The 26,424-nt window shown below is 45.3% G+C and overlaps 1 protein-coding gene and 1 pseudogene across 2 annotated transcripts in view; one reads left to right on the plus strand and one right to left on the minus strand.

Annotated features, from left to right (window-relative positions):
- Nucleotides 1-26,424, minus strand: part of NPC1 (NPC intracellular cholesterol transporter 1) — a 55,215-nt gene that overhangs the window by 873 nt on the left and 27,918 nt on the right. The window contains exons 5-24 of one of the 2 annotated variants that reach the window (XM_043558454.1): nucleotides 25,796-25,963; nucleotides 24,963-25,212; nucleotides 22,807-22,880; nucleotides 21,907-22,328; nucleotides 20,208-20,434; nucleotides 17,778-17,878; nucleotides 14,800-14,902; nucleotides 11,618-11,807; nucleotides 11,007-11,189; nucleotides 10,182-10,296; nucleotides 8,318-8,445; nucleotides 8,084-8,224; nucleotides 6,835-6,924; nucleotides 6,248-6,435; nucleotides 5,805-5,920; nucleotides 5,059-5,188; nucleotides 3,544-3,744; nucleotides 2,345-2,576; nucleotides 1,492-1,605; nucleotides 607-769 (exon numbers count right to left, since the gene is read on the minus strand). In XM_043558454.1, coding sequence (XP_043414389.1) covers nucleotides 607-769; nucleotides 1,492-1,605; nucleotides 2,345-2,576; nucleotides 3,544-3,744; nucleotides 5,059-5,188; nucleotides 5,805-5,920; nucleotides 6,248-6,435; nucleotides 6,835-6,924; nucleotides 8,084-8,224; nucleotides 8,318-8,445; nucleotides 10,182-10,296; nucleotides 11,007-11,189; nucleotides 11,618-11,807; nucleotides 14,800-14,902; nucleotides 17,778-17,878; nucleotides 20,208-20,434; nucleotides 21,907-22,328; nucleotides 22,807-22,880; nucleotides 24,963-25,212; nucleotides 25,796-25,963 — 3,336 coding nt within the window. The remainder of the gene's footprint in view (nucleotides 1-606; nucleotides 770-1,491; nucleotides 1,606-2,344; nucleotides 2,577-3,543; nucleotides 3,745-5,058; nucleotides 5,189-5,804; nucleotides 5,921-6,247; nucleotides 6,436-6,834; nucleotides 6,925-8,083; nucleotides 8,225-8,317; nucleotides 8,446-10,181; nucleotides 10,297-11,006; nucleotides 11,190-11,617; nucleotides 11,808-14,799; nucleotides 14,903-17,777; nucleotides 17,879-20,207; nucleotides 20,435-21,906; nucleotides 22,329-22,806; nucleotides 22,881-24,962; nucleotides 25,213-25,795; nucleotides 25,964-26,424) is intronic. The other variant, XM_043558455.1, reaches the window with a different exon arrangement.
- Nucleotides 12,269-12,367, plus strand: LOC122471062 (annotated as a pseudogene).

Below are 26,424 nucleotides of genomic sequence, written 5' to 3' on the forward strand. Positions count from 1 at the left end.
GAAGGCGACAGGGTAGTTCTGTTATAGTACAAACTTTCTATCCCTCTGAGATTCAAAAACCCCAACTCCTCATGTTCCCTATCTCAATGCTTCAACTTCTTATAAAGCTCAAGTCAAGCAAATTAGTACTGTTGTCCTTTCAACCACAGGTCATTTACAGAAGCTGAGGTGGCCGCAGAAGTAAAGAGACCTTAAGGGTAGTCTCAAGACATGACCCGAGGAGCAGAGGGAGCACTTTGCTGGCACAGGGAGGAAGGGACCAGAAGGTGCTCTCAGCACTGCTGGGCTGTGGCCAGCGGCCCAGCCACTCCTCTCCATAGCAGGGAGGAACCCCCTGGACCGCTGCCACTCAGGCTCCTTCACCGTCTGACTTCTGGGCCTTGTTCGGCAGACATGGGGAACTTGTTAGGGAGGAAAAGTGTTAGTGGTTCACTAGTGAAGTTGTTTGGACAGCCGTGAAGCCCCTAGACAAGACTCTCATCTCAGAATTTTTTTTTTTACACTTAGTACCAATTAAATGACCATTAGTACAAAAGAATGCTTCTAGATCTTTCTTCTCCTTTAGTAGCATACTTCCCCTACCCATTTAAAAACAAGAACACTTACCTATGTAGCTGAGTAAGACCGGGAGGAAGATCAAGCCGTGGGTGGCTCCCAGTAAGACCATAGCCAAATACATCCTGAAGTAAAATATCTGGAAAATCTGAGATTTGGCAAAGGCCAGTACCACAATCCCTCCAAATTTTGTTAGTGTGATTCCACTGAACACCTGAAAGAAGAGACGGGGTTTAGAAAGCACTTACCAACCTACTCTAATTCCACATTTCCTCACACACTGATTTCTGGATGGGCAAGGCCCAAAGCAATGGGGGTGGGGGTTGAACCCCAGTCTTAAAGTTAATAAGCATTACATTCTACCTGAAATTGATTTGCTGCTTATGGGTCTGAAAAAAAAAAAGAAAGGTGTAAGGGTAAATAAAATCTGTGTATGCTGCATAGACACTGGGTTCTGTCTTTAAACAGATTTCCTTGTATTTTTTAGGTGAAAGCGATTATCTAAAATTATTACAAGTGTTAGTTGTTTTCTGTAACAGTATTTTCTAGGCTGGCAAAGTAACTGGCTGATAGGCTAAAGCAGGCTGTGGAGCTGACCTAAGAAGATTCTGGGCTTGAACTATAAATTGCACCATGGGCTCTGTGACAGCTTCCTCGCTTGTCAACACATGGCTGGCCTGTGTCTTACATGGAAAGGCCTTCCGGTCCTCAAATCAGACTTCTCGGTTCGTCTTCTGCCTGTCTACAAAGGATTTGCCAATGGAAACAGTTATAAAGAATTTCAGGATGTAGCTATTTCATGAAATGCCTGAAAACTTACCCTTGGTTCTTAAAGGATTCAAATTCTGTTCTCCCTACTGAATTTTACAGCTGCTGAGAAGCACTCAGTCGACGAGCTGGGCACTTTATGTGGAAATGTCTACCCCGGCTACTTACAGAACTGCCCATGTGAGCAAGCGCCTCTTCTGCCCGTTGTGCACGGCTGCCCTTCATGCTCACCGTGAATGCTCTCGTTATGTGGCTGCAGAACTCCACGGAAATGCCACAGCTCTGGAAAAAAGTGCTTCCATTACATCCTTTTGTGGTTGAAAATCCTAAGAAAGCAGGCCCTCTTCTCCCACGATCTATGGTTCGCAGGGCATCCCAGGTAGCTCAGGAGCCTGAAGCATCCCCTTTAACTTTGTGTATACCAATCCCCTATCATACCAACTGAAGCTGTACCAGGCAACTCGTGAGACCCTCAAGGCCCAGCACCCTGAGCTCCAGTTTTCTATAGCGAATTTGCCTGTTTTAAGGGAATTTGCTGAACCCACGTTACCCCCACCCTCTGAGAGCCAGCACGCGATCACCAGATTTGCTTTAGTCAGGCCTCACTGCTGCTCCTCTCGCCCCAAACAGTTCATATTTTAAGTACAGACACACTTTGTTTTAATGCTTTCTCAAATGCTCACATCTTCAAGACGATTAAATAGCACCTGACAATTGCATGGGAAGCAAAAGGTACTGCTAAGAATTCCATCAGGAAGGAGTTTTTCTAAATAAAAAGTGAACATCTTGTCATCGGGCTACAACCGTTTTTGCAAACGCTTCAGAGTAAGAAATTAAAGGCAAAATACCCTTGCAACACAACAAAGTCCCATTTTCAATGTCCTAAGTACCTCCCACATCCTCACTCCATCTAGCAGCCATCCTGTTTGTCCAAGAACAGGAGCTGGTCTTGGTCTTTTACCCCAAGAACTAGTTCACAGAAGGGACACAGGAGTTATGGACTGAGTGGACCAGGACTCACCATAACCAAGTTGACCAAGGAAACTGCATTCAGACTGATGCCCCACAGCCACATGACGCCAAACATGTTGACCAAGATCATAGCGATGGTGATACACATGATCACTGCAGACCACAGATCACAGCCCAGGAGAATCACGGTCACCAAGAAGATGGCTCCCAGGGACACGCTGAGGTTAAAGATCGTGTCATCAATAATGGTCAGGTACTGTTCGTAGAAGACATAGAACACACTGGAGAAGAGAGAAGCAGGTTCTGTCACAGCTCATTCTTGCTTCTGGAAGCTCTACCTTTCATGCTGCCACTACTGCAAAACTGAAACCACTCTGAGACACATCCCGTTCATAAACTGCCCTCGTCTGTGTGAGACTCCTCTACAGTAATTCTAGTGAACTTTTGATTGCCCACTGACACCCAAGAAGGGCCTAATAATGACCCAAAATGTGTACTGTATATGTCCATAAGCCCAACCTATTCTGCTTCGTAGGTATTTACAGAGTATTTCATGGTATTTTGAAAAACCAAGTCCTGATCTATCCTGAGAATTCCCTCAAGTCAAATAGGGTCTATGCAGGGCCTGAGCAGAAAATGCTTTTTGGGAAAAGTTAACCAGCTCTTCTCTGTAATTGGGACATCCAATTTGAGAACTTCCTCAATGGAAAAACAGGCTGTCCTGTCAGGAACAGGTCGGAACTCTTTAAGTGAGATCAGAGGCACGGGGAAAAATCACTTGTTTCTTCTACTTTTCCAGATTTTCCAAATTCAGTATCTCCTAAGATACTCTCTTAGTAAGGAAAACACCCAAACAAAAAAGAAAAGCCTCCATAAAGGCACCGTCCCAGGTAATCAGCAGTCGGGGATACCCAGCGGTTGTGACCAGGAACGGCAGCTCGGCCCTCTCCGTGAAGTCTGGTCCCCAGGTACTGTGCCCTCCCACTCGGGTGCCATCTTAGAGTATGTCTTTTTCAGAGTGTGAGCTCTAGCCCAGAGACAGAGTTTTGCATGTCCAGCATGCAGACCTCGGTGGGTGCTGTAGATCCTGGCCCTCTTCACCCAGATGCTACTTCCCTTGATGCACTGTGCTTGTGTTCATGATGGAGAAGGTGTCAGAATGAAAGCCAAGTATCAAAATCCCACCAAGGGAGCCCCCAGGGTGTGGGCTCTAACCTATGACACCCTCACTTAGAAAATTCACACTACCTGTATGGGAACACACGGTAATTACTTCCTTCAAGGCCCATGGTTTTGGTGATGTTACTGGCGATGAGGTTGGCTTTTCTCATGGCGTCAGTAAAGTCAGCAGACGTCTGAAGCACGGTGTGGTAGGTCATGAAGTAAGTGGCTCCGACACCCGTGTCATTGCCGAGGATGTTAACTGCCGAACTGTAAGCAGCATGTCCCCTAAGAGAAGACTCGGTGGCGTCAGAACAGCCACACCTTGTAAGGGATCTGCAGATCCTGAGCACTCAAGGCTAAGTGAAATCATCTGACCCTGGGCTCAAAGGTCAGGCCAAATGTCAAGTTCAGGGACAGGAAGGCCCCTTGAAAGGGAACGAGGAAGGTTTTAGCTTGTTCTCTTGCACACTGGCTTTTCTTTACTGCTCTTGGTTGTTCTGGTGCACAGGTGCTATTATTTCTCTATCTGGTTTGCTCACAACCAAATGTGCTTTCATATGGTGTTTGCGCAGCAGCGTTGTGTTAACAGGAGGCGGGAAAGGAAGGGCCCCGGAGTTGATGGCCAGAAGACTGGTTTCAGCCGTGCCACGTGTTGGCCACAGAACCCTGGGCAAAGTTACTGAATCTGGGCTGTGGTGTCCTCTGTGAACAGGTGTACTGCCACCTACTCCCAGGGCTGTGTGATGAGTCACTGAAACAAGTGAGGAGCCTGGCATGCTACTGGCACACAGGAGGCTCCCTTAAGTGGTGGTTGCTGCCCTCTTAAAAGCTGAATGTACTTGGATTTGTTTTATGTAGGCCAAGGCATTCAGTCTGTGAGCAGACCAAGTTGCAAGACTCATTCTTATTTTTAGACACAGTACCGACTATAGGTATCAAAGCAGACATGACACACATGACCAACTGACGGGATTCTGGTCAATTACACATTCTTAGGAAAAACAGGGTTTACCTAACATACCTGTGGACACTCATCTTCCTCCTACAAAAGGTTCTGAATCACCCCACCCCAGACTTCCAGCCATCTTCCCTCTTTCTGGGCCCAGACAAGCTGCTTCCATGGGTCACTGGCCGCATGGCAAGACAGGGGAGTGAGACACCCCATAACATCATGTCCAGACAGGCTGGGGGCTATAAGAACCTAAACCTTAACCCAGGGTGGCATGCCAAGCAGAGATGCTGTCCCCAACACCCACAGACACAACTAAACACACTCTGAAATGCCACGTGCTCCTGCTCCCCTTCTGCCCTGCTGGACACCTGCACAGGGTTCTGCACCCATCCGTGCAGCCAGGGGGGCCAGGACACAGGAGAGGAAGGAACAAACACTCGAGCCAGGGTAAACTAGTTGAAAATGAGGAGGAGTTTTCTTTAAAGGTGTTTTACGTTTCTCTGCTTTCACAGAAGGATCGGGACAGGGCAGGGAGGGGAGAGAAGAGACCTTTTCCACGTGACTGCTTCGACCCCAGCCCTCCGCCAGCTGTCCAGTGCACAGCAACGGGAGGCAGGCACGTATCTGAGTGGCTCAGTGGCACTTACCCTTTGCCGCACTTGGGGTTCGGGTTATCAGAAAGGAACATGGGCAGGAATCTCATGAAGTCTCCACCTTGAGGCCTCTGTTTGCCCTCCTGGGTGAGGGGCCTGCAGCGGATGCAGGCAGGGTCAACCACTAGCATAAGCACAGAGGAGGGGCCGAGGTCAGAAGATTAGTCTCCAGATTTTGAAATGTTTAAAGACACTGATAAAGAAATGAGGGGGAATTCTTCTCCTGAATCTTTTTCCAGATCCAAAAGTTTCCAGCACAGATGATTTTCATAGTCTAATAAATCTGAGATCCCATCTTCACCTGAGGCAGCCTGTACACACTTTCTTCCCCGAAGCAGGTTTCCCACTTCAAGGATAACCTCAGCTGGTGTTCTCAGAGTCCAAAGCTTCCATGTTTTTATCAAGAAAATTCTAGGACAACTTCAACACTCCTAACAAAACTGTAGGGCAACAGTGGTAATGAAGGGGAGCACATCTGTGAGACACTATGGCCAGACACCAATCATAAGATGCCCCTGCCCGGGCCCTGCTTAGCCTGCAGCCCCGCGGTGGGAGGTGGGAGAGAAAGAACACAACCCCCTTCAGAGACCATGGCTGAGGGAAGGGATGGTGACGAAAGCTATGAGACCCGGCACTGGCAGATACGTAAGTATAACCTGAGGTGAAGTACAAATTCGCTTCAAATTATGTCAAAAGTCTTCAGAGAAAAGGGAAAGATTTGGAAAAGGAGATGAAAGTACCTGAAGCATTGCAGAACCGATCGGTGCTGTTGTAGACTCTACAGCAAGAAGACTGAGGCTTGACCCAATCAAAGTAATCGTCGATCCAGGAAGAGGGAGCAAAGCCTATTCGGGTACTAACGAAAAGGAGGGGAGATGTTACTGACTTGCTCCACAGGCAGGAAGTCTTTAGATTCAGTCCTTTTTCTGAAACCTAACTTCTTTTTCTAGATTTTATACAGCTGCCCAGTCAAAAGACACGTTTCATTACCACTTAATGGAAAATACTTCGGAATATGAATTGGTAAATTAGTCCTTTAAAAGCTTTTGCTCAGGTAAAGCTAGAGTTAGCAGGATTTGGAACAATGAATTTTCTAAGCAAATCCATTTGCAGTGAGAAATTTCAGGCCCGCGCGGACTCTGGCCGCTTCCACTACAGTATGAGACGACCGGGTGGTACTGACTAGCTGTCTAGCTGGGCCGCGTTGAATATCTGCTGCACCAGGGAGTCGTTATTGCAGCCCATGCCTCCGCACACCATGTTCTGCCCTTTCAGAGAGGTGTAGTCATGCCCTTCCTCCAGGACAAAGTACACAGGTGGACCTGCATGCAGGTATTTGAGGGACTTGAAATAATCCATCACGTAGGAGTCCTGAAAAAAGGATCAAATAGGACAGAGGATGAATGCTCTGATGATGTTGAAGTGAGGTGATGATCGCTAAGGATCAGGAGAGCACTGGATGCTGCTGGTCGACAGGCCCCCAGCTCAGATTCGGGGTTTCCTACCCAGCCAGCTCCCTTTTGCTCACCCTCCCTGCACCCCAGGAGCTCCCGTGGCTGGCCCGCCCTCAGGAGGGCACCTTACAAGGTAAAAGACTTGCTGCTCGCCTTCTCTGGCTCGCCAGTGGGCTGCCTGAGAGTTCAAACGCTAAGACGACTCCCACGGGCACAGCTTTCTCCTAACATGGGAGAGCCTGTCCGCACTTGCATTTCGAAGCAGGCATTAGCTTGAAATAACTGGCTCAACAAGATAAAAGAGAAAGCATCTTACATCTGGCATTGAAAGAGACTGATCCAATCCGATTTCCACTTTGTTCAGGACTGCAACACTGAATGACAGGACACCCACAAATATTGCTATCTGAAATGAAAAGTGAGTTATAAGACAGTGGTTGCTTAGTGTATTAGAACGTAAGAACACAAAATCTTAAACACATAAAAAACAGGACTTTCCTCAACTGAAAAGTTTAAACGACATGTTAAGTAAGTAGAGAGAAGGAGTAGTGGCTGAGATCATACTCTCTAGAGTCAAACTACCTGGGTTCAAATCCCGGCTCCATCACTTATGAGCTGAGTGACCCTGGGGAAGTCACTTACCCTCTCTTTTAGCTTCTATTTCCTCATCAGTAAAATAGGAAAAATAAAAGATGTATAACATAAGATAGTTTTGTGGATTAAATGAGAAAATCTGGCGGTAATCCAGATTTTAGCGTAATGCCCAATATGAAGTGTTCGATAAATGTTAAGTGTTACTTTACCATTATTGGAGACTAATTTATGTGCTTTTAGTAGAGAAGTGATAGATTATCACTGTTGGCTACATCCAGTACATAAACTACAAAAAGCTCTTGCATGGTTGCTGGGGACTAGGGATAGTGGGTGTGGGGAGGGCTGTGTGTGACTCTATACAGAGGCAGCCTGAGGGAGAGTGTTGTGACAGAGCAGTTCTGTATATCGATTGCAGCGGTGGTTACATGAATCTGCACGTGTGATAAAATGACTTAGAACTGGACACACACTGTGCCAATGTCAAATTCCTGGTTTTGACATTGAACTACAACTATGTAAGACCACAGGAAGAAACTGGGCCCTCTCTGTACTATCTTTGCAACTTTCTATGAATGTATAATTATATCAAAATAAAAACTTGATTATGTTGACTGCTAAAAGCTAGCTAGAAAAATATTTTATATGTTTGTACACATTTGCTTTTGGTTATATACTTAGCAGCTGTCAGAGTTCCCAAGCAGATTTTTTTTTTTTAAGTTTATTTATTTATTTTGAGAGAGAGAGTGAACAGAGGGAGGGGCAGAGAGAGCAGGAGAGAATCCCAAGCAGGCTCCACACTGTCCGCGCAGAACCTGACTCGAGGCTCGATCTCACAAACTGTGAGATCATGACCTAAACGGAAATCAAGGGTCAGACGCTTAATCAAGTGAGCCACCCAAGGGCCCTGCGAGCCGATTTCTTAGAATGCACGTGACAGATCTATTTTGGGAAGGAAAACCACGAACTCCTACCACAATTGGTCTCATCCAGTCCTTAAGCAGAAGTGGAGAATAGGAGTGCTTGAAGAGCCGAAACAAGCAGCTCTCTGAAGCCTGGACACTGGTTCCATCTTCAGAGCCTCTGACACAGCAAAGAACATCCAGACGGTTTTTCTGAGAGGACGAAGAGAAACAAAGGTCACACTCTCCGGCTGCTTCAGTCAGATTCTAGACTCTAATTAGGAGACTGTGATCCTGTTAACTTACCTCTTGACGCTTAATGTCTAACCCCAAGAGACTCACGAAACAGGTAATCTGAAGAAGGAAGTCGATGAGGACTGCCATCCCGGCAAACAGAGAGAAGGTGTGAACAGCCGGCATCTTTGACAGCGCTCCTGCAGGGGTGAGAAGCTGCCACGTCACGGCCCCTGCAGCACAGGACTCTGTGCAAGTCTTACACTGCTGTGGGCTGGGCTGTGTCAGGAGCCAGAACAGGCTGCAGCCATGAGAAGGCCCTTGCCCCCCAACACCGCCACAGAGGAACGCCGCTGAAGTCTGTGGTTGTCACACCACAACTGGAAACAAACCATAAGTCCAATGTTTTTGCAAAATGGTGTCAGCATCAGAACCACTTGGCGAGTTAAAAATGTGGGTTCCTATGCTCTAACCCTATCTTACTTAATCGGGACAGTGGGAATTCATACCCAATTCAGTTGTATTTAAGAGGCTCTCCAGGCAAAGCTATGCACATTAAACTTTTGGAACCGCCAACATGGGTCATTTCTTACAGTACCTTCTATGCTTCACTCTATAGAGAGGCAGTATTTCTATTCTGCTATTACATCAACAATGTTAGTCTCCCACTTCTGTCACAATCAGCTGAGGACACTCCAAGTCAGAGGTACTAGGTTAATACCCAGGAACTGCAAACTGGCAGCCCAGAGGCCAGATGTATCCTGTGTGGCCCACACTAGATCAATCCATCTTAGGACAAAAAGCTGTTTCTTAAAATAAGTAGCCAGTATTTAACAAAATACTTTTGGTCTTACACAAAAATCTAGATTCACAGCTTTGCTTTAAAAAAAAAAAAAGAAAGAAAAGAAAAGAAAAGAAAAGAAAAGAGAAGAAAAAGAAAAGAAAAGAAAAACAAAATTAGATTCAGCGCCACTGGGCCAGCAACATGTAGACCTGTGCACTCTGCGTGCCACAACCTCTACTGCTCTTACTGTCCCCACAAAGTCACTCCAGCCTTGAGGCACAGTGTCTATTACCATCACACGTGTGCTGGTTTTCTGCTAAAAAAGGTAAAAAGAGAAAATAACTTGTTGCACCTATATCCATCAAGAGGAAGTATAAGGGCCACGGGCGTCAAAGTGCGTTGCTTTGTGGAAATGACGAAGAGCATATGAGCGCGTCTGATTTGAAAGATGGCTACCTTCAGTGACCCTACAACAACAGCCCCATGTAAGGTGACTGAGTAGCCAAAGGAAGCATCTCCATTTGTGACCCGCAAATTGTGTCTCTCTCTGGACTTGTGGGGCAATTCTAATCCAGCCTCCTCCTCAGAAGATGCACTCAGTTTTCTCGTTCTACTGTCACTGCACACCAGAGATGGGGGCAGGCCGCCCTGCCAGTGAGGCTGGCTGGTGATTTCTCCATATGAAAGAAACATGGGAGCGCTGGTTTTTGCTGCAGCTTATTCTCCCTGTATGAGGCGCGGCCCATACAGTGCTCCCCCAGTGCTCTGCAGGTACAGAGGCAGAAGGCTGTCTGGTAGAACATGGGCAAACTCCCTGCAGGCCAACACCTGTGGACTCTGCATGGAATGCTATGCGGCTCTGTGAGAATGCCCTTTTCAGGGATCAACACTGGCCATGGGAGACAAAAAGAGGAGCAACAGAGGAGTTCCAGGTATCTGTCATCCCAGACCCCAACATCAACACCGTCCTGAAACAACAGGAGGAAGAGGACGCTTCCAAAATGATACCCCAGATACTGCCAGCAAATTTTCCCGTGGTCTGCTCTGCTACTTTCCAGTCATGGAATAAAGCTCAAACAAGGAAGCAGCCCAGATCCTTCTATTCCGAGGCTCAGAAAACTGTAGGATTGGTAGAATTCAAAGAGTGATTACCTAAGAAAAATGCTACAGCCTCTGAAAAGGATGACAGGAACATACTAGGAGCCACTTCTCCTAGGACCCTGCCCAGCTGCTGATCCAGAGTTTCTCCGTGAAGACGTTCATCTCGCTTAAAAAAACAAAACGCAAAACAAGGGATGTTAAAATTTCTAAATAACGATGCCACCTCTTTGCTTCTTTGTTGCTTTGTGTTAACTCATTGGTAAATAAGAATGATTAGCAGCTTCTATTTATTGTACATAAATTTTTATGGGAGACCCACACTTGTCATGATAATTCATCCAGGTATTACTAAACCCCTTTGCTAGGTAACAGGCGAGAAGCTCAAGGCAAGACTTGATCATCTTATCGGGAAAATACATGGAATGCAGGCTGCAGGTGGCTGGACCATTTAAAGACACTCTTACATGCCAATGAGTCTCCAAGTAAGGGGACCGGGACAGAATAAATTGACCGAGACCATTTTCTCCATCAGCGGCATCTCCGGCAAATCTCTGATTCTTCTACACTATTGGAGAATCATTTTAATAACAGGCATGTCCAAAATACTTTCCACAAGCGCAAGAGCCATTTTTTCATACATATTTAAAACATGAATTTTCACTTTATATATCTAAATCACCAAGCAAAGAGAAGGATGAACTTCTTGGTCTTGAAATGTCCCAAACGAGCTATGGACACCAATCGGCAACACAGAGAAAAGGAACCAAAGCCTCCTCGTTGTCCACCCTCACAAATACTCTGCATGGAACTGCAAAGCCATTAATGGAGCCCAGTTTTTGGTCAGATGCCCAGCTCTGTGAGACAATGAAAATATACCTGGTAGGTCTGGACCAGAATGAAGATGTTGTCCACCCCAACAGCCAGCACCAGGAATGGGATGACTTCGATCACAATGAGGGTGAGGGGGATCCCAATGTAGCTAAAGATGCCCAACGAGCACGCCACTGAGCTCAACACAATGAGGATCCCCGCGATGCCGAGGGAGATTTTAGAGTCCACCTGGGACATGCGACAAAGACACAAACTGTCAGCGTATCATTTGTCCTATGACTAAAAGGTTCTCGTGTTTTACCTCTTTTTGGGTATAGCTGATTTGGAGTTAAAAGTCCTGAGTTTGAGAGAAGAAATGAAAAATATTCTAGGTCTTCCCTAGCAATGTTTTATAAGCAACCATTCTTAGCTGATGGTGTGGACAAATTAGAAAAAACTGGATTATGGGAAATAAATTTTAGGTTTAAAATAAACCAAAGGCTTGGACCTGGAGAAAACAGCCGCAGGAAACAGAAATGTTACATACGATTAAAACACAGGGGAATGTACACTAGTTTTGAACAAAATGAGTTACGATTAAGTAGAGGCAAAAAATGACATCATGCGATGCATCACCATTTCTCTCCAGCACAGACACACACACAAACACCACTTACTAGAAGCCTGCTACAGCTTTTGATGTGCCCCAAGGCTATGGAAATGTACAGAAACATGATGGCATAGCTGATGATAACAGTGAAAATATCACCGTTACTTTCACGATTTAGTTCATCTTCAATACTTCGCTCAGTAGTGAAAGAAATGGTCAGATTTGGATTCTTGTAGTTTTTCACAAAATTAATAAACCTAAAGAGTGAGCAAATTTTATATTTTTAGTTAAAGCTTAGTGACAGCTAAGTGAGACACTTCTTTCCAACTTCTATGACACACAAATCATGTCTACTTAACCTATGCCCACATTAGGATTTTCTACACTCTGGAGACTAGAAGGTGAGACACCCCCAGAGTACAAAATTCCAGACACGCTGAAGTTTCTAACACTTGAATCTAGTTTAGAACAAGTTTATTTTATTTTATTATTTTTTTTATATTTAATCATTTTTTGAGAGAAAGAGCATGAGTGGGGGAGGGACAGAGAGAGAGGGAGACACAGACTCTGAAGCAGGCTTCAGGCTCTGAGCTGTCAGCACAGAGCCTGACACGGGGCTTGAACTCATGAACCATGAGATCATGACCTGGCCAAAGTCAGACGCTTAACCAACTGAGCCACCCAGGCACCCCTAGAACAAGTTTAAAAGTTGGTCCGCGGGTTTGGCTTTGGTAGCACATATACTAAAACTGGAATGAACAAGAAAAGATCAGCATGGCCCCTGAGCAAAGCTGACAAATTCATGAAGTGTTTGTTTAAAAAAAAAAAGTTGGTTCATGGTCTCCTTTCTTTTTCACTAAAAAAGATTCCTAAACAAAGCATATTATAATAAAGACATACGCTCATGGAACAAACTTTTAAAAGTTGATTTACAGATTCAATGCCATCCCTATGAGCCCCAGCTGACTTCTTCATAGAAAGATAAGCTGATTCTACTATTCGCATGGAACTGCAAGGTGCCCAGAAGAGCGAAACCCTTCTTTTTCAAAGAAGGACAAAGGAGGAGGACACACACTTGTTGATTTCACACTTTCTACAAAACAACAGTAGGCACGAGAGTGTGGTATCAGCACAAAGACAGACATAAAAATCAAAGATCAGAGGAATACAACTAAGAGTCTAGAAATAAACCAGGTATCCATGGTCACCTAATTTTCGACAAGATGGCAAGACTACCCAATGAGAGAAAGCATAATCTTTTCAACAAATGGTCTGGGACAACTGGATAGCAACATGCAAAAAAGAATGAAATTAGATTCTTCCTCACGTTAACATGAAAAAATTAACTCAAATGGATCAAAGACCTAAAGGTGAGAACTAAATATATAAAACCCTGGGGGCACCTGGGTGGCTCAGTCTGTTAAGTGTCCGACTTCAGCTTAGGTCATGATCTCACGGTCCGTGAGTTCGAGCCCCACACGTTGGGCTCTGTGCTGACAGCTCAGAGCCTGGAGCCTGCTTCGGATTCTTGGTCTCCTTCTCTCTTTGCCCCTCCCCCGCTTGTGCTGTCTCTCTCTCAAAAGTAAACATAAATAAACATAATAAATAAACAAAGTATAAAACTCTCCAAATAACACACAGGCATAAATCTCCATGTCCTTGGACTGGGCAATGGTTCCTCAGATATGACACTGAGAGGATGAGCAACAAAAAAATTGAAAAACTAGACTTCAAAACTAAAAACTTGTGCTTCAACAGACACCATCAAGAAAACAAACAAGCCAAAGAATGGGAGTAAATACCCGGAAATCATGTAGCTGATGGCGGCCTTGTAGAATATGTAAGAATTCTTACAATTGAATAATAAAAATACAAATAATCCAGCTAAAGACAGGCAAAGGATAGGAATAGACATTTCTCGAAGGAAGTTACACAAATGGCCAATAAGCACCAAAACGGAGGCTTTAAATCATTAGCCTTCAGGGAAATGCAAATCAAAACTGCAATGAAATACCAATTCACACCCACTAAGACAGCTAGAATCGAAAGGTCAGCTAACAAATGTTGGGGAGGACGTGGGGAAATTAGAACCCTCATACACTGCTGGTGGAATGTAAAATGGTGCAGCCACCATAGAAAGCACTCTGGCAGTTCTTCAAAGAGTCACCATATGACCCAGAAATTCTACTCCTAGTTATATATCCAAGAGAAATGAAAACATAGAAGCTCACAGAAAAATCTGTATATGGATGTCTACAGCAGCATTATTCATAATGGCCAAAAAGGTAGGAACAACCCAAATGTGTATCAAATGTTAGTGGATAAAAATGTGGTATATCCACAGGATGAAACATTATGCAGCCATAAAAAGGAATGAGGTACTGATACATATTACAACTTGAATGAACCTTAGAAACACACTAAGTGAAAGAAGCCAGACACAGAAGTCCATATATACGCTTCCATTCATATAAAAATCCAGAATACAAAAATGTATGGAGACAGAAATGAGATTAATGTTTGCACAGGGCCGGGATGTGGGAAGCTGAGGGTGACGGGTGGGAGTGATAGCTAAAGGATTAGGGGGCTTCTTTTTGAGATTAAAAAAAAAAAATTCTAACATTCACTGTGGTGACAGTTGCAGGTATCTGTGAATACACTAAAAGCTACTGAATTACACAGTTTAAATGGGTGAAACGTATGGCATAGGATTTATATTCCAACAAAGTTCTTTAAAAAAAGCAGTGAAAGGTATAGAGTCAAAAACCCGTTCTCTGTTCCTATTCTTTAGGGGTTATAAACATAGTCAACAATTTCCTGGGCCCCTTGCTTGATATTTTTTCTAGGGATGGATATTTTTTCTACCATGGAGAGCATATATTTGCCTAACCACGTTGACTGCAGCTTTTGTGTCCTCCATCTGGAACCATTTACTTACCCATCTTTAATGACTGCATGATTTTCTACCATGTGTGTCCCCTACTAATGTACACCCAGCTTGCTCCTGGTGTTCACTATGAGAAAAGGGTGCAGGGAACATTTCTGCATATATACTTTTGCATTCCTGTGCAGGGATACAGATTCAAACAATGTTTACAGATACACCGATTTTTTTTTCTTAACATCATTAGTACCAAATGAAAAAAATGACATAATTTAGACCTGATGTTGGTTATTAACTGAGTTGACTGTGGTTTAAGTGCATTCTGTTAGCGTCCAGCTCCCCACACAACAAAGACAGCAACTCACTCTTTTTCCCAGACCTGGGCCTTCTGGAGCCTCTCTGTATCATTATAGTAATTATTGACAGGAAAGGTAATCACAAGGGCTGTGGCATTATTGTAATTTTGATCTGAAAAGGAAAAATGTGACATTAAGAAGATAAGAAGTGTGCAGAAAATTAGACACGAGGGAAAATTACATGACAGCCAGGTAACTGATTTCTCACAGGTGCTGTAGACTGTACTCTAAAAACAAATCACAAGTTCACTGACGTGTCTATGTAGCTCAGTTAATGAATAAAAAGGATGCTGTATCTGGTGTAGACAGAGATTCACTCAGGAAGGGTAACTTCTTTAACTAAATAGCACGTGCGTGGTAAAAATTTCCATCAGAGCAAAAAGGTGTTCATTGTCTCTCCTTCCTCAATCCTTAGTTCTCCTCCCCACACTGTGGCCATCTGAACTATTTCCCAGAGATACTCCACACATGCACAAGCAAACACCTGTATTCTTCCCTTTCCTTCTTAGTCACACAAATAGCAGCACGCTGTTCTGCACATTACATTTTTAATTTATATCTTGGAAGATGGCTCCATTTTAGGACATAAAGAGCTTCCTTATTCTTTTTTCTACTGTATCATATTTTCTAGTGTAATTTAACCAATCTCCAATTGATGGACATTTTTGCAATTTTTAAAATTATGAACAAAAATACTACAAAGAATAATCTGATATTTTTCACGTGTAACAACATACATATTTGCAGAATCAAATCTTACAAGTACAAGTAATGAATCAAAAAGTATGTGCCATTCTAATTTTGATAAATTCCTCCAAAATGCCCTCCAAAGAGGCTATCCTGTTTTTCCATTTCTTTACGTAGCAAAATATCTACTGAGACCCTGCTTTGTGCCAGGCATTATTTTAGGTACTATGGATATATACCAGTGAACGAAAGAGAGGAAAACCCTGCATTCCTGGAGCTTGCATTCTATTCTAGGAACCATATACACTTCCAGTAACACTGGGGTCCTCTGCACCCCGCATTGTTTTATCAAACTCTTATGTCTTGCCCCCTCATTAGGGGGAAAAATTGAAGTGAGATGCATTTCACTATCTAGGAGTGAGGTTGAGCATTTCCCCCATATAATTAACAGCCATTTGTATTTCCTTTGTTAACTTTCATACGGCTTTGGCCACTTTTCTTTTGGGTTGTTAACCTTTTCTTTTTTTCACCAGAGCCTTCATATATATTTATATATAATTTTTTTTTTTAGTTTATTTATTTTTGAGAAAGAGCACAAGTGAGGGAGGGGCAGAGAGAGAGAGAGAGAGAGAGAGAGAGAGAGAGAGAGAGAATCCAAAGCAGGCTCCAGGCTCCAAGCTGTCAGAGCAGAGTCCGACACATGGCTCAAACTCACAAACTGTGAGATCATGACCTGAGCCAAAGTCATACGCTTAACCAACTGAGCCAACTGAGCTGCCCAGGCACCCCCCCCAGAGCCCTTCATATATTAAGGGCACACTATCTGTTATGTATACTGTTTTTTCCCTGTCTAGTTTGTTGCTTGCTTTTTCTTTTTAACTTTATGGTGTTTGTTTTCTACATAGGAATTAAAAAAAAAAAAAGTGCTGATTTGCATCTGGCAATGGAAGAGAACCACTTTTTTTTTTTTTAATTTTTTTTTTTCAACGTTTATTTATTTTTGGGACAGAGAGAGACAGGGCATGAACGGGGGAGGGGCAGAGAGAGAGGGAGACACAGAATCGGAAACAGGCTCCAGGCTCTGAGCCATCAATCAGCCCAGAGCCTGACGCGGGGCTCGAACCCACGGACCGCGAGATCGTGACCTGGCTGAAGTCGGACGCTTAACCGACTGAGCCACCCAGGCGCCCCGAGAAACACTTTTTAAAAAATGTTTATTTATTAACTGATGGAGGGGGAGGGGCAGAGAGAGAATCTCAGGTAGGATCTGTGCTGTCAGTGCAGGGGGACTCGATCTCACTAACTATGAGATTGTGACCTGAGCTGAAATTAAGAGTCAGATGCTTAACTGCCTGAGTCACCCAGGTGCCCCAGAATTTTAAATTCTTATGTAGTCAAACTCATTAATGTTTCCTTTTGTGGCTTCTGGGTTTTGTGTCTTGCTTAGAAATGCCTTCTCCATTTAAAAATTATCAAAAAAATTCTTCCTGTATCTTCTTCTAGATCTTTAATAAGTTTCACTTCTTGTATTTCTTACATTTAATAACTTTCCCTCCTTATATATCTGAAGTTTATTTGGATGGAAGGAATGAGGTATGAGATCAAATTTAATTTTGACGGCTATGGCTTGCCAGTTGGTGACACTGTCTTTTCCCCACTAATTAGAAATGCCATTATATGAGGCGAGGAAAATTTAAATATAGATACAACTTCTCCCCTCCCACTGGCGAGGAGAACAACATCTATTTGACCTCTTCTGTGGGCGGGAGGAAAACCTGTTAACTGCCTATTTTGGCTTTGGACGCCAAAGGTGTTACCTGAATCGTTACCCCATCATACCTGGTACAGTCTGTTCTAAGGTGCTACTGGAACCAGTAAAGAGCAAACCAATCACTCCTCCCCCTACAAGAGTGTCTCAATCCTCAACTAACTGGTTGAGGAGGAAGAACCAGATCAACTTTGCTTCTTTTTCCCCACATCCCACATATCATCTCTCCATGAACACTTTGTTCAGTGGAACAATGAGTTACGTGGAAATGAACTACTGCATGACTCTGGTGAAGAGTCTTTAGCTTTCGACAGCTTCCCAGAATGTGACCTTCAGAAGGCTAACACCATCCACTTCTTTTACATCCAGAACAAAACCCAAAGCCAAAGCCCAAAGAGAGAATGTACTTGGGATTTAAGATAGGGAATTCATAAGACTGTTCAATTTATGAAATCTTCATAATCAGCACCTGTTAGTGACAGAACCAAAACTACTTCACCTAATAGGAAAAGAGGAAGCTCCTCTTACTTACCATCATAGCCTCCTAACACAAGCCACGGGAACACTGGCCCACCGAATGTACCCAGGCAAGGATCATGGAGCAAACTGGTATCGTTCAGAGAGGCAGGAGCCCTGAGAAGTGTGGAAAACAACTGCCAGTTACAACAAGCCTCAAGACATCACAGAGACCTAAACATCTGCACAACAAACAGTTAAAGAGGCCGATTATATCGTAAGCATGATGTGGGCTCTGTGCATTATTCCTCAGGTGAATAATGCAGTTCAGCACTTGCCTTTGGGAGCTCAGAACCACTGAGTGAGAGACAGGCAAAAAGAGCACGATGTGGTCATTATCGCTCAGGGCAAGGTGCACGTGGGAAGGGATGTCACACGGTACATGGAGCACTAACAGAGGAAACTGCCACCGAATGAGCGAGAACAGGTACATGCGAGAAGAGAGCAACAGGATGGCAGTGTGAGGAACCACACCAAGTCCTGTCTACAGCAGGAGGCACCCACAAAGGGGAGGACTTCAGAGGGAAGGGATGGGGCTGGAAAGAGGGAGGGACAGACAATAAAAAAAAAGGGTGTCATACGCTGTTTTACAAAGAGAATTTGGGCGGCAAAGCAGAAGAAGGGTCTGAATGTGGGAAAGAAAGGGGAGGAAGAGCCCTCAGACCAGTCAGGAGGTCCGTGCAAGGGCCCAGACGAGGGTAGTGCAGTGGAGGAACCAGCATCTCAGGAGACATCCTAAGCCAGAACTCTGCTGGGCACTTGTTCAGATTCTCACATATAACCCGAACCATGGCCCTTCTGAGCCCACAGCTGATGGGCTCAGGCCCTAAGGGGTCAGATCACCTGCTTGGGGCAAACAGGCTACGTGGACACAGCCAGAGGCCAAGTCCCATTGTCCCATACATCGGGCTTGGGAGCTCATCCAGAAGGTTAAAATCCATAAGAATTATGTGAGGCAGGTAAGGATGGGGAAGGATGCAGATACAGCCTCAAGCTGACACAGGTGCCATCACACGACACGGGGGCATGGGGACAGTAGATCTGTGCTTGGTTCTGGGTGCACCGGGTGTGCCGTTCCTGCAGGACCTCTAGGGCAAAAGCCCACGTAGAGCTGGAGGGTAAGGAGGGAGGTCAGAGCAGGAGACACAGAAGGGCAACCATGCAGCACACAGAGCCACACGTGGGAGCGAAATGGCCCAAGGAGTGCTTCTGCACTGATCTGAACCACACCCTGCCTCAGACTAAACACAAGCCTCACGCACCTCCCTCCCTGTCAAAATTTTGTTGACTTTCATTTTGTAAGACTGGAAATAAACAGCTTTTTCCTTTAAATATAAAAACCGAACAAGTTTCACTTTTTTTTTCCAGTTGTCAAATTGCCCATGGCCACCCTATACCATCCACCCTGTGGAGAATGGGCGTGCCCTTACTGTTTTACAGGGAGAGCTCAGATTTTTAGAGGCGAGCTCCTTGAAACAGAGCAAACCGGGCTTAATCGGCTAAAGAGTCACACCTCAGTAGGCTAAGTAGAACTGAAGACCACCAAACCAGACATCAAAGTAGCTGGCTCCTGAGATGGGGTTAGCTGACAGCACACTCAAAAGTGACAAGGAATAATTTCTCTGTCCCTGCAGTGACAAAATAGCCGCGGTGATTGTCTGGCTGAACACCGGTCTCCAGGCCAGGTCAGGGCCTGCAGGGACAGCAGGCCCACCAGTGCAGACTGCTCTCCCTGCTAGGGGCACAGGCCTCCCTGCTAGGGGCACAGGTCACCAAAGCACAGATGCTCTGTGACCAGTGCACACGACAAATGCCGCCTGCCCAGCTAGACGTGCCTCCAGCGGGAAGCAGATTCAGTGCTCTCCAATCTGAACTGCACACCAATCCTGCCCTCACTTCTCAAGGGGACGCTGCATTTTCAAAAACAATCTGACATCGTGGTAGAAGTTTATAGTTGCAAGACAAGAAAAAACACTAGAGGCTTCTATTCTTGTACTGTGAGACCAGTGGCGGTGTGGCATGTGGTTTCCAAATCAGGCATGAGTGAAAGGCCATTCCTCGATTATACATCATGAATGCTCCATGAGCGCTCCCACCCCAGGGCCTTTGTGCTTGCTGCCTGTCTACTCGGAACACTTTTCCCTCCGATAATCACAGCCTCGCTCCTTTCCTTTCTGTCTGTGCAGGTCTCCATTCTACCTAAAGTAGCACACCCCCAATGCCCTCCATCTCCTCATTGGGCTTAATTTCTCCAGAGCTCTCCTCTCCACCTGGCATCAGGGCAGGTATCTATTCGTTGTCAGTCTCCCTCCATCAGAGCATGCGCTTCGCAAGGCAGGTCCCGCTGCTTGCTCACGGCTAGGCCTCTGGCACCTACAACTGTGTGCAGCAACAGCAAGTGCTCGCGGGCTGGTGGGCCGAATGATGACCGTCTCCTGCCACGTACCGTACACAGTATAGCAAGTGCGTGTGGTAATCTGCATACACAAAGAAGTCATCTCCTATTTCATGGTCCAGCATGGAATGGCTGTTCTGGAAGTAATTTAACACGCTCAGAATGGTGCAGTTCTTGTTATAGGGTGACAGGGGGGCCACGCAGATGTCTTGAAGTGTCACGGTCTCATTGTTATAAGATGCAGTGATATTTTCGATGGCAGTTTGTAAGTCAAGAACCTGAAAGAAGATTTTAAAAATAAACAAACCCAGAAACACATTGGATTTCTCTCGATTGTGACTGTTATCGCCCTGACAGGTGAGAAGATAAAAAGTATTTGCAGAGGGGCATCTGGGTGGCTCAGTCGGTTAAGTGTCCGAGTTTGGCTCAGGTCATGAATCTCACGGGTTCAGGGGTTCAAGCCTGCATGAGGCTCTGTGCTGACAGCTCAGAGCCTGGAGCCTACTTAGGATTCTGTCTCCCTTCCTCTCCACCCCTCCCCCACTCATGCTCGCTCTCTCAAAAATAAAATAAACATTAAAAAAAATTTTTTTTTAAAGTTATTTGCGGAAAATCCTTCCTCACACAAGGGAGAGGACTAAGACGTGCTATGGTAAAATATCTGATGACACCAAAGGCCCACTCTTAAAAGACAGCAAGCTGGGATGGAGGCCCTCCTGAGAGGTGTCCAGAGAGACAGGGAGGGGACCCCAATACCAGGACAGATCTCAGGGCAGGATACATGCATATCTTGCATTCTACCCTTCTGCAGCAGTAACAACAGGGCCGCAGAGGGGAGACCGGGGCAATCTGCCTGGTTCTCTCGACATACCCTCTTACTAACAAAATACCACCTACTGCCTTGTGCTATACTAGGATTATTTATGTATATCCCTGGGGTTCCCAACAGAGACTACATTCCTGGAGGTAAATGACTACGTTGTGCCTCTTTTGCAACAAGCTGAGAAAAAGAAACACAGGGTTACTCAGTGGAGAAAAGATTTAGCTCATGTCTTGAGACCATTTTGATGTTTTTCAAGATATCAGACTTTCTGTAGGCAAGAGCAATATTTAAAGGAAAAATCATGCGATTGAGCAACTGTTCATTAAAAAAATAGGAAGGATGCCATTTATTCACAGACAGAGTTCTCCAGGTCAAGTGTGACAAGGGAGAACGGGAAGGGTTAAAGGCCTGTGTAAGAGAATGGGATGGATCTCGTTCCGAATGCACCTCCTACCAAATGCAGGCCGGGGCCTACCTTCCGGAAATGACAAATTCATTCCTGCAGCGGCGGACCAGCAGTAGCTCCTGCCTCGGTCCCCAGCACAGTGTTAGAGAGGCTTCATTCCTTTGGGTCCTGGCACATTACTTTTCAATTGCCAAGGGAAAAATTTAATAAGTTCCTAAGTAAATTATAAATACACTCTGCTTCAACAGAGAAATGCTCCTCTCAGTTTCAAGAAGCAAGACCTGCCATATGAAGGAAATATAAAAGCAGTCTACAGTAAAATTTTCAGGAAGTTCAACATCCACTATTCGCTTTCTGGAAAAGTAAATGAAAAGCATCTTTACCTTTTTACTGTTGAGATTTTCAAGATATACCGCCACATTCAGCCCCAACCCCGTGTCAAGTAGAACCGGTCAATATATCAAAGCCAGAAAACAAACCACCCGGCTTCCCAGAACGGATTTCTGCTCACAGCACGTTACCTGGTGCAAGATCGCGAGGTCAAGCGGAGGTCCGAAGGGCACATCGGATCCTGAGGGGTACGGCTGGTAAGTGTGTGCGCTGGTGTGGGGGGCCTGGATGATGAGCTGCTCCGTGCGGAAGAAAGGCCCAAAGTGCGTGTCAAAGTACTCTTTCTCGAGGCGCGCCTGGCTGCTGGGAGCTGACCACAGGTCAACTGGATTGGTCGTGACCCGCACAAACAACAGGCCTGAAGAACAGGCGGCAATGAAGGCCAGGGAGAAGAAGATGATGGGGCCCGGGTTTCGGACGCAGAAAGAGCCCCACTGTGAGAAGAGCCGCCTCAGACAGCCCTCAAATGCCGCACCAAGCGCGTCGCAGCAGGACGCCTCCCCTGGAAGAGAGGGAGAGGAAGGGAGGGTGGAGGTTAAGAGCCAAGCCATTCCTGAAAGTCGGAACAGGGAAAGCGTTAGCTACTACCACAGGGGCTGGGAATAGTGTCCGCACAGGGATGGCACAAGATCCGCCTCCCTCCTGTCGCACACCCTCAGCACCTATCTGCTCAGGAAGCCACCTTCCTTGCCTGCCCACGGTGAAGGCGTCTGCCACCCACCCCACAGAGGAGCAATGCTCACACAAAAGCAAAGTTCTCTGAGCACTCTGTCCAAGGCACTTCCCATCCACCTTTGTGGCTATGCCTGCCCCTCCACAGCTCTTACCCTAGTCCCTAATTATCCTCGGTTCCGATCTGCCACCCTGACTAGACTGCTACTACCACAAGGGCAAGGACCTGTCTGTGTTGGTCACGGCCGTGTCCTTGACACCAGCACAGTGCCTGTCCCAGAACAGCACATCAACATTTTCTGAGGAAACGTGCACTCATGCAAACATAATCCTAACCATTTGAGTACAAAAGTGCCTACCTCTGTCATTGGCATTTACAGAGAAAGCTATGTTGCTATCAATGGGGGTGTACTCGGAGACAAAATAGCGTTTTCTGAAAAACAAAAGCACATAAGCAGTATTAGTGGATATTTGACATAATGAGGCTGTTCCTCTGATAGTTCCGTAGACCTATTAAAACTCACTTCTTCATCCTATTTCCTTCTTGCCTAATCGCCTCCTTCTTCCCCCAGGTTCCCTTGCTCTAGGTCATCCTGCTCACCAGTCTCAGGAGAAAATTTAAGACGGTATTAAAAACAAGTTGATAAAGGGTAATTTCACCTTGCAGCCTTCATTTAGATTTAAAACTTCAGGTCCTTTAGAAACACAGTGAGCACTAGGGTGACTGGGTGGCTCAGTTAAGCGTCCGACTTTGGCTCAGGTCATGACTTCACGGTTCATGAGTGTGAGCCCCGCGTCGGGCTCTGTGCTGACAGCTCGGAGCCTGGAGCCTGCTTCAGATTCTGTGTCTCTCTCTCTCTCTCTGCCCCTCCCCCCGCTCACGCTGTCTCTCAGTGAACACAGTGAACACTGCTGTGCAGCAGCAATGGGCACACCTGGCGCCTGGAGCATCACTCTAACATCAGTCTCCAATATAAGGAACCAGGGATTCTTGCAGAAGAGGTGGATTCCAGGGCTGGCGCGGGGAAAATACTAGACGAGCCTGGAGCATTTTGTGATTCCAGGAAATAAGAAAGGCGAGGGCATGTTAAAAAACAAAACAAAAACAAAAAACAGAGGAGTAGGGACCATGATGTAAATGTAATTGAATAAATAAGTAGAGCAGGAGGGATAACGGTCTATACAGAATAAGTGTAATTAGCAAATGAAGAAGAAATGAGGGAACTATAAAATCAACAATCATCACTAGGCAAACACCACAGTAGTAGCTGCAGATAAGATCCCCCAGTGGAGGCTAAAATCAGGGGGTGACAGCTTTAGGAGAAACAAGGTATTAGGAGTTCTGACCCATCTCTCCTAAGATATCTACCAGTTACAAAGGGAGAAACAGTAACTTTATGGTAGAGAAATGCAGCAGAGACCCCCTTTATCAAGTGATCAAGGTTAACATTACCAGGGAAGAGACATACTGAGACCAGGTACGAGTGATATGTATGATACACTGAGAAGGACACATCGATTCTGTGATAATCTTGTCAGAAACACATAACCTCAACCTAATGAGAAAATGTCAGCTAAAGCTAAGTGGAGGGACATTCTACAAAATAACTGGCCAGTATGTATCGAAAGTGTCAAGGCCATAAAAGAAATAGAAAGACCGAGGACCTGTCACAGACTGGGGAGGGTGGTAAACAAAAAGTGGGCATGGAGTGGGGTCCAAAAACAGAACGAGGGTGTCAGAGGAAAAGATGGTGGTATCTGAATAAAGTTTGTGGCTTAGCTAATCATACCATACCATTATTTTCGCGGTTTTTGATAATTACACAGTATGGCTGACGTAAGCTGTAACATTAGGGGAAGCTGGGTAAAGGATACATATGAACTTCTACTATTTTTTGCACCTTCCTGGTAAGTCTAACATTATTTCAAAACAAGTTAAAGAAAATGTGCTGTCCTAATCAAGGTGCAAATATGTAAAAGGATTATAAGCACTGCATTGAATTAGATTTGAATCAGATTCAGCTCCTCCTACTTTCTGTTAAAGAATGTGTGGTTAGGGGCGCCTGGGTGGCGCAGTCGGTTGAGCGTCCGACTTCAGCCAGGTCACGATCTCGCGGTCCGTGAGTTCGAGCCCCGCGTCAGGCTCTGGGCTGATGGCTCGGAGCCTGGAGCCTGTTTCCGATTCTGTGTCTCCCTCTCTCTCTGCCCCTCCCCCGTTCATGCTCTGTCTCTCTCTGTCCCAAAAATAAATAAAAATTGTTGAAAAAAAAATTAAAAAAAAAAAAAAGAATGTGTGGTTAATGCACAGTGCTTTAAATCATTCATCATTTTGAACAAATCAATGAAACCAACTTCACGATCTAACCAGGCCTCTGATTGTTTACCAGTTGAAAGCCAAAAGCAATTCATGGAGACCGGTATTCACGTGATATTTGTTTCCTGGTTTAGTTAAGCTGGAAGTACCACTTGAATAATCTTGCTCTTCTTGCCCTGGGGAATAAACAAAACTGCTCACCTGTAGCACCACAAAGCAAAAAATGCTCCAAAAAACACAAGCAAAAATGCCATGTAGGTGATCCACATGATGACATACATGGCGTCCAGGCCCAAGATTCTCCAGGGCACAGGAGGCGGTGGGGGCTGGGGCTTTGGGCCACAAACAATTGAGCAGTCCTGGCAGCTGCACGGCCCGGTGACCTCGTCCACAGACTCGTCACAGCCCTTGGTGGCATTGTTCATGGGCTCCATCCCATGGGTTGGAAGATCTGCAGGGAGGATGGGGTTGAGTAAATACCTCAATAAAAAAACTACAAAGCTTGTATTAAATTATATTTGAACCTAGTGCTAAGCACACTGACATACAGAGCATGACCATAAGAGTAAAAAGGACTGGAGGTTTCTGGCTGATCAAATGGTGTGTTGCCACTTAGTCCTGTAAAATTTTAAGTTACTTCAAGTAATTTTGGGCACAAGGTTTGTTGCTGAGACCAGAGTGCCCCACATTCCAAGGGAAATCTCCACTGAGGAGCCAGTCTAACATCATTCCAGAGCTCCTAAAAAGGCCTTTGTAATGCTTCAGTCTTTTTTTTAAAAAGAAAAAAAACAAAACAAAAACCCAGGCTCATTCATTCTTTCAATGAGGCAGCAACACGGAAGGCAGTTCCTCCTCCTCCATCCTCCCTGCCAGCCCCCTAAATTAACCAGGGGCAGGGGAAATGTTCTAGTTACCTCTCTCACTGGAGGGAAAGTCCAGGAACCAGTTATCTGAATTTGTTTACCTTCCTATTGTAGATTAAGGTTCCTGGGCTTTAAAACCACATCATAAATACACCAAACTTGGGAGTCTACCTGAAAAAATGGGTGTGATGGTGAAAGGTGCCTGGCCGTTGTCCTTATTGAACATGTACTCAATCCAGTTAGTGGCATTGCAGGCTTCAGCGTCCTTCCCACACAGCAGTCCCAGGGCTTTGTCATTACTGGAGGGGGCCTCCACGTCCCGGCAGGCATTGTACATGGCTGGCAGAGGAAGAAGGCAAAAGTACCGAACACCATGCTGAGAAGATCTTACTAAAGGCCTCTCAAATGCGAATTTAGCCATAAACACTGCACTCCAAAGCCACGGGCTGGTAGGAGGGACAGTAAACACTAAGGGCAGGAGTGGAGACTCACCACTCTGCAAGTAACATGCTGGGCTAGATTCCAAGTAACTTAAACATAAAAGCAAACAAGAAAGGTATACATCACCCCCACGTAGCTCACAGTAGCTGGGAGAAGCATTACCACCACTGGAGAGAAGAAGGGACTAAGGCTGAGGAAGGAGAAGTAAGAACCTTAGTGTCTCTTCAGTCAATGAAGCTGGTTCCAGAAATCTGGGGTAGGAAACTATACAGCTGAAGACTTTGGAACTTATACGGGAAAACTGTTTTTAGAGGAGAGGTCACATATGAATGAACCTAATACTAGTCGCTCTCTTGGCT

Source organism: Prionailurus bengalensis, chromosome D3 (assembly GCF_016509475.1).
Source record: "Prionailurus bengalensis isolate Pbe53 chromosome D3, Fcat_Pben_1.1_paternal_pri, whole genome shotgun sequence".
NCBI classification, from domain to species: Eukaryota; Metazoa; Chordata; class Mammalia; order Carnivora; family Felidae; genus Prionailurus; species Prionailurus bengalensis.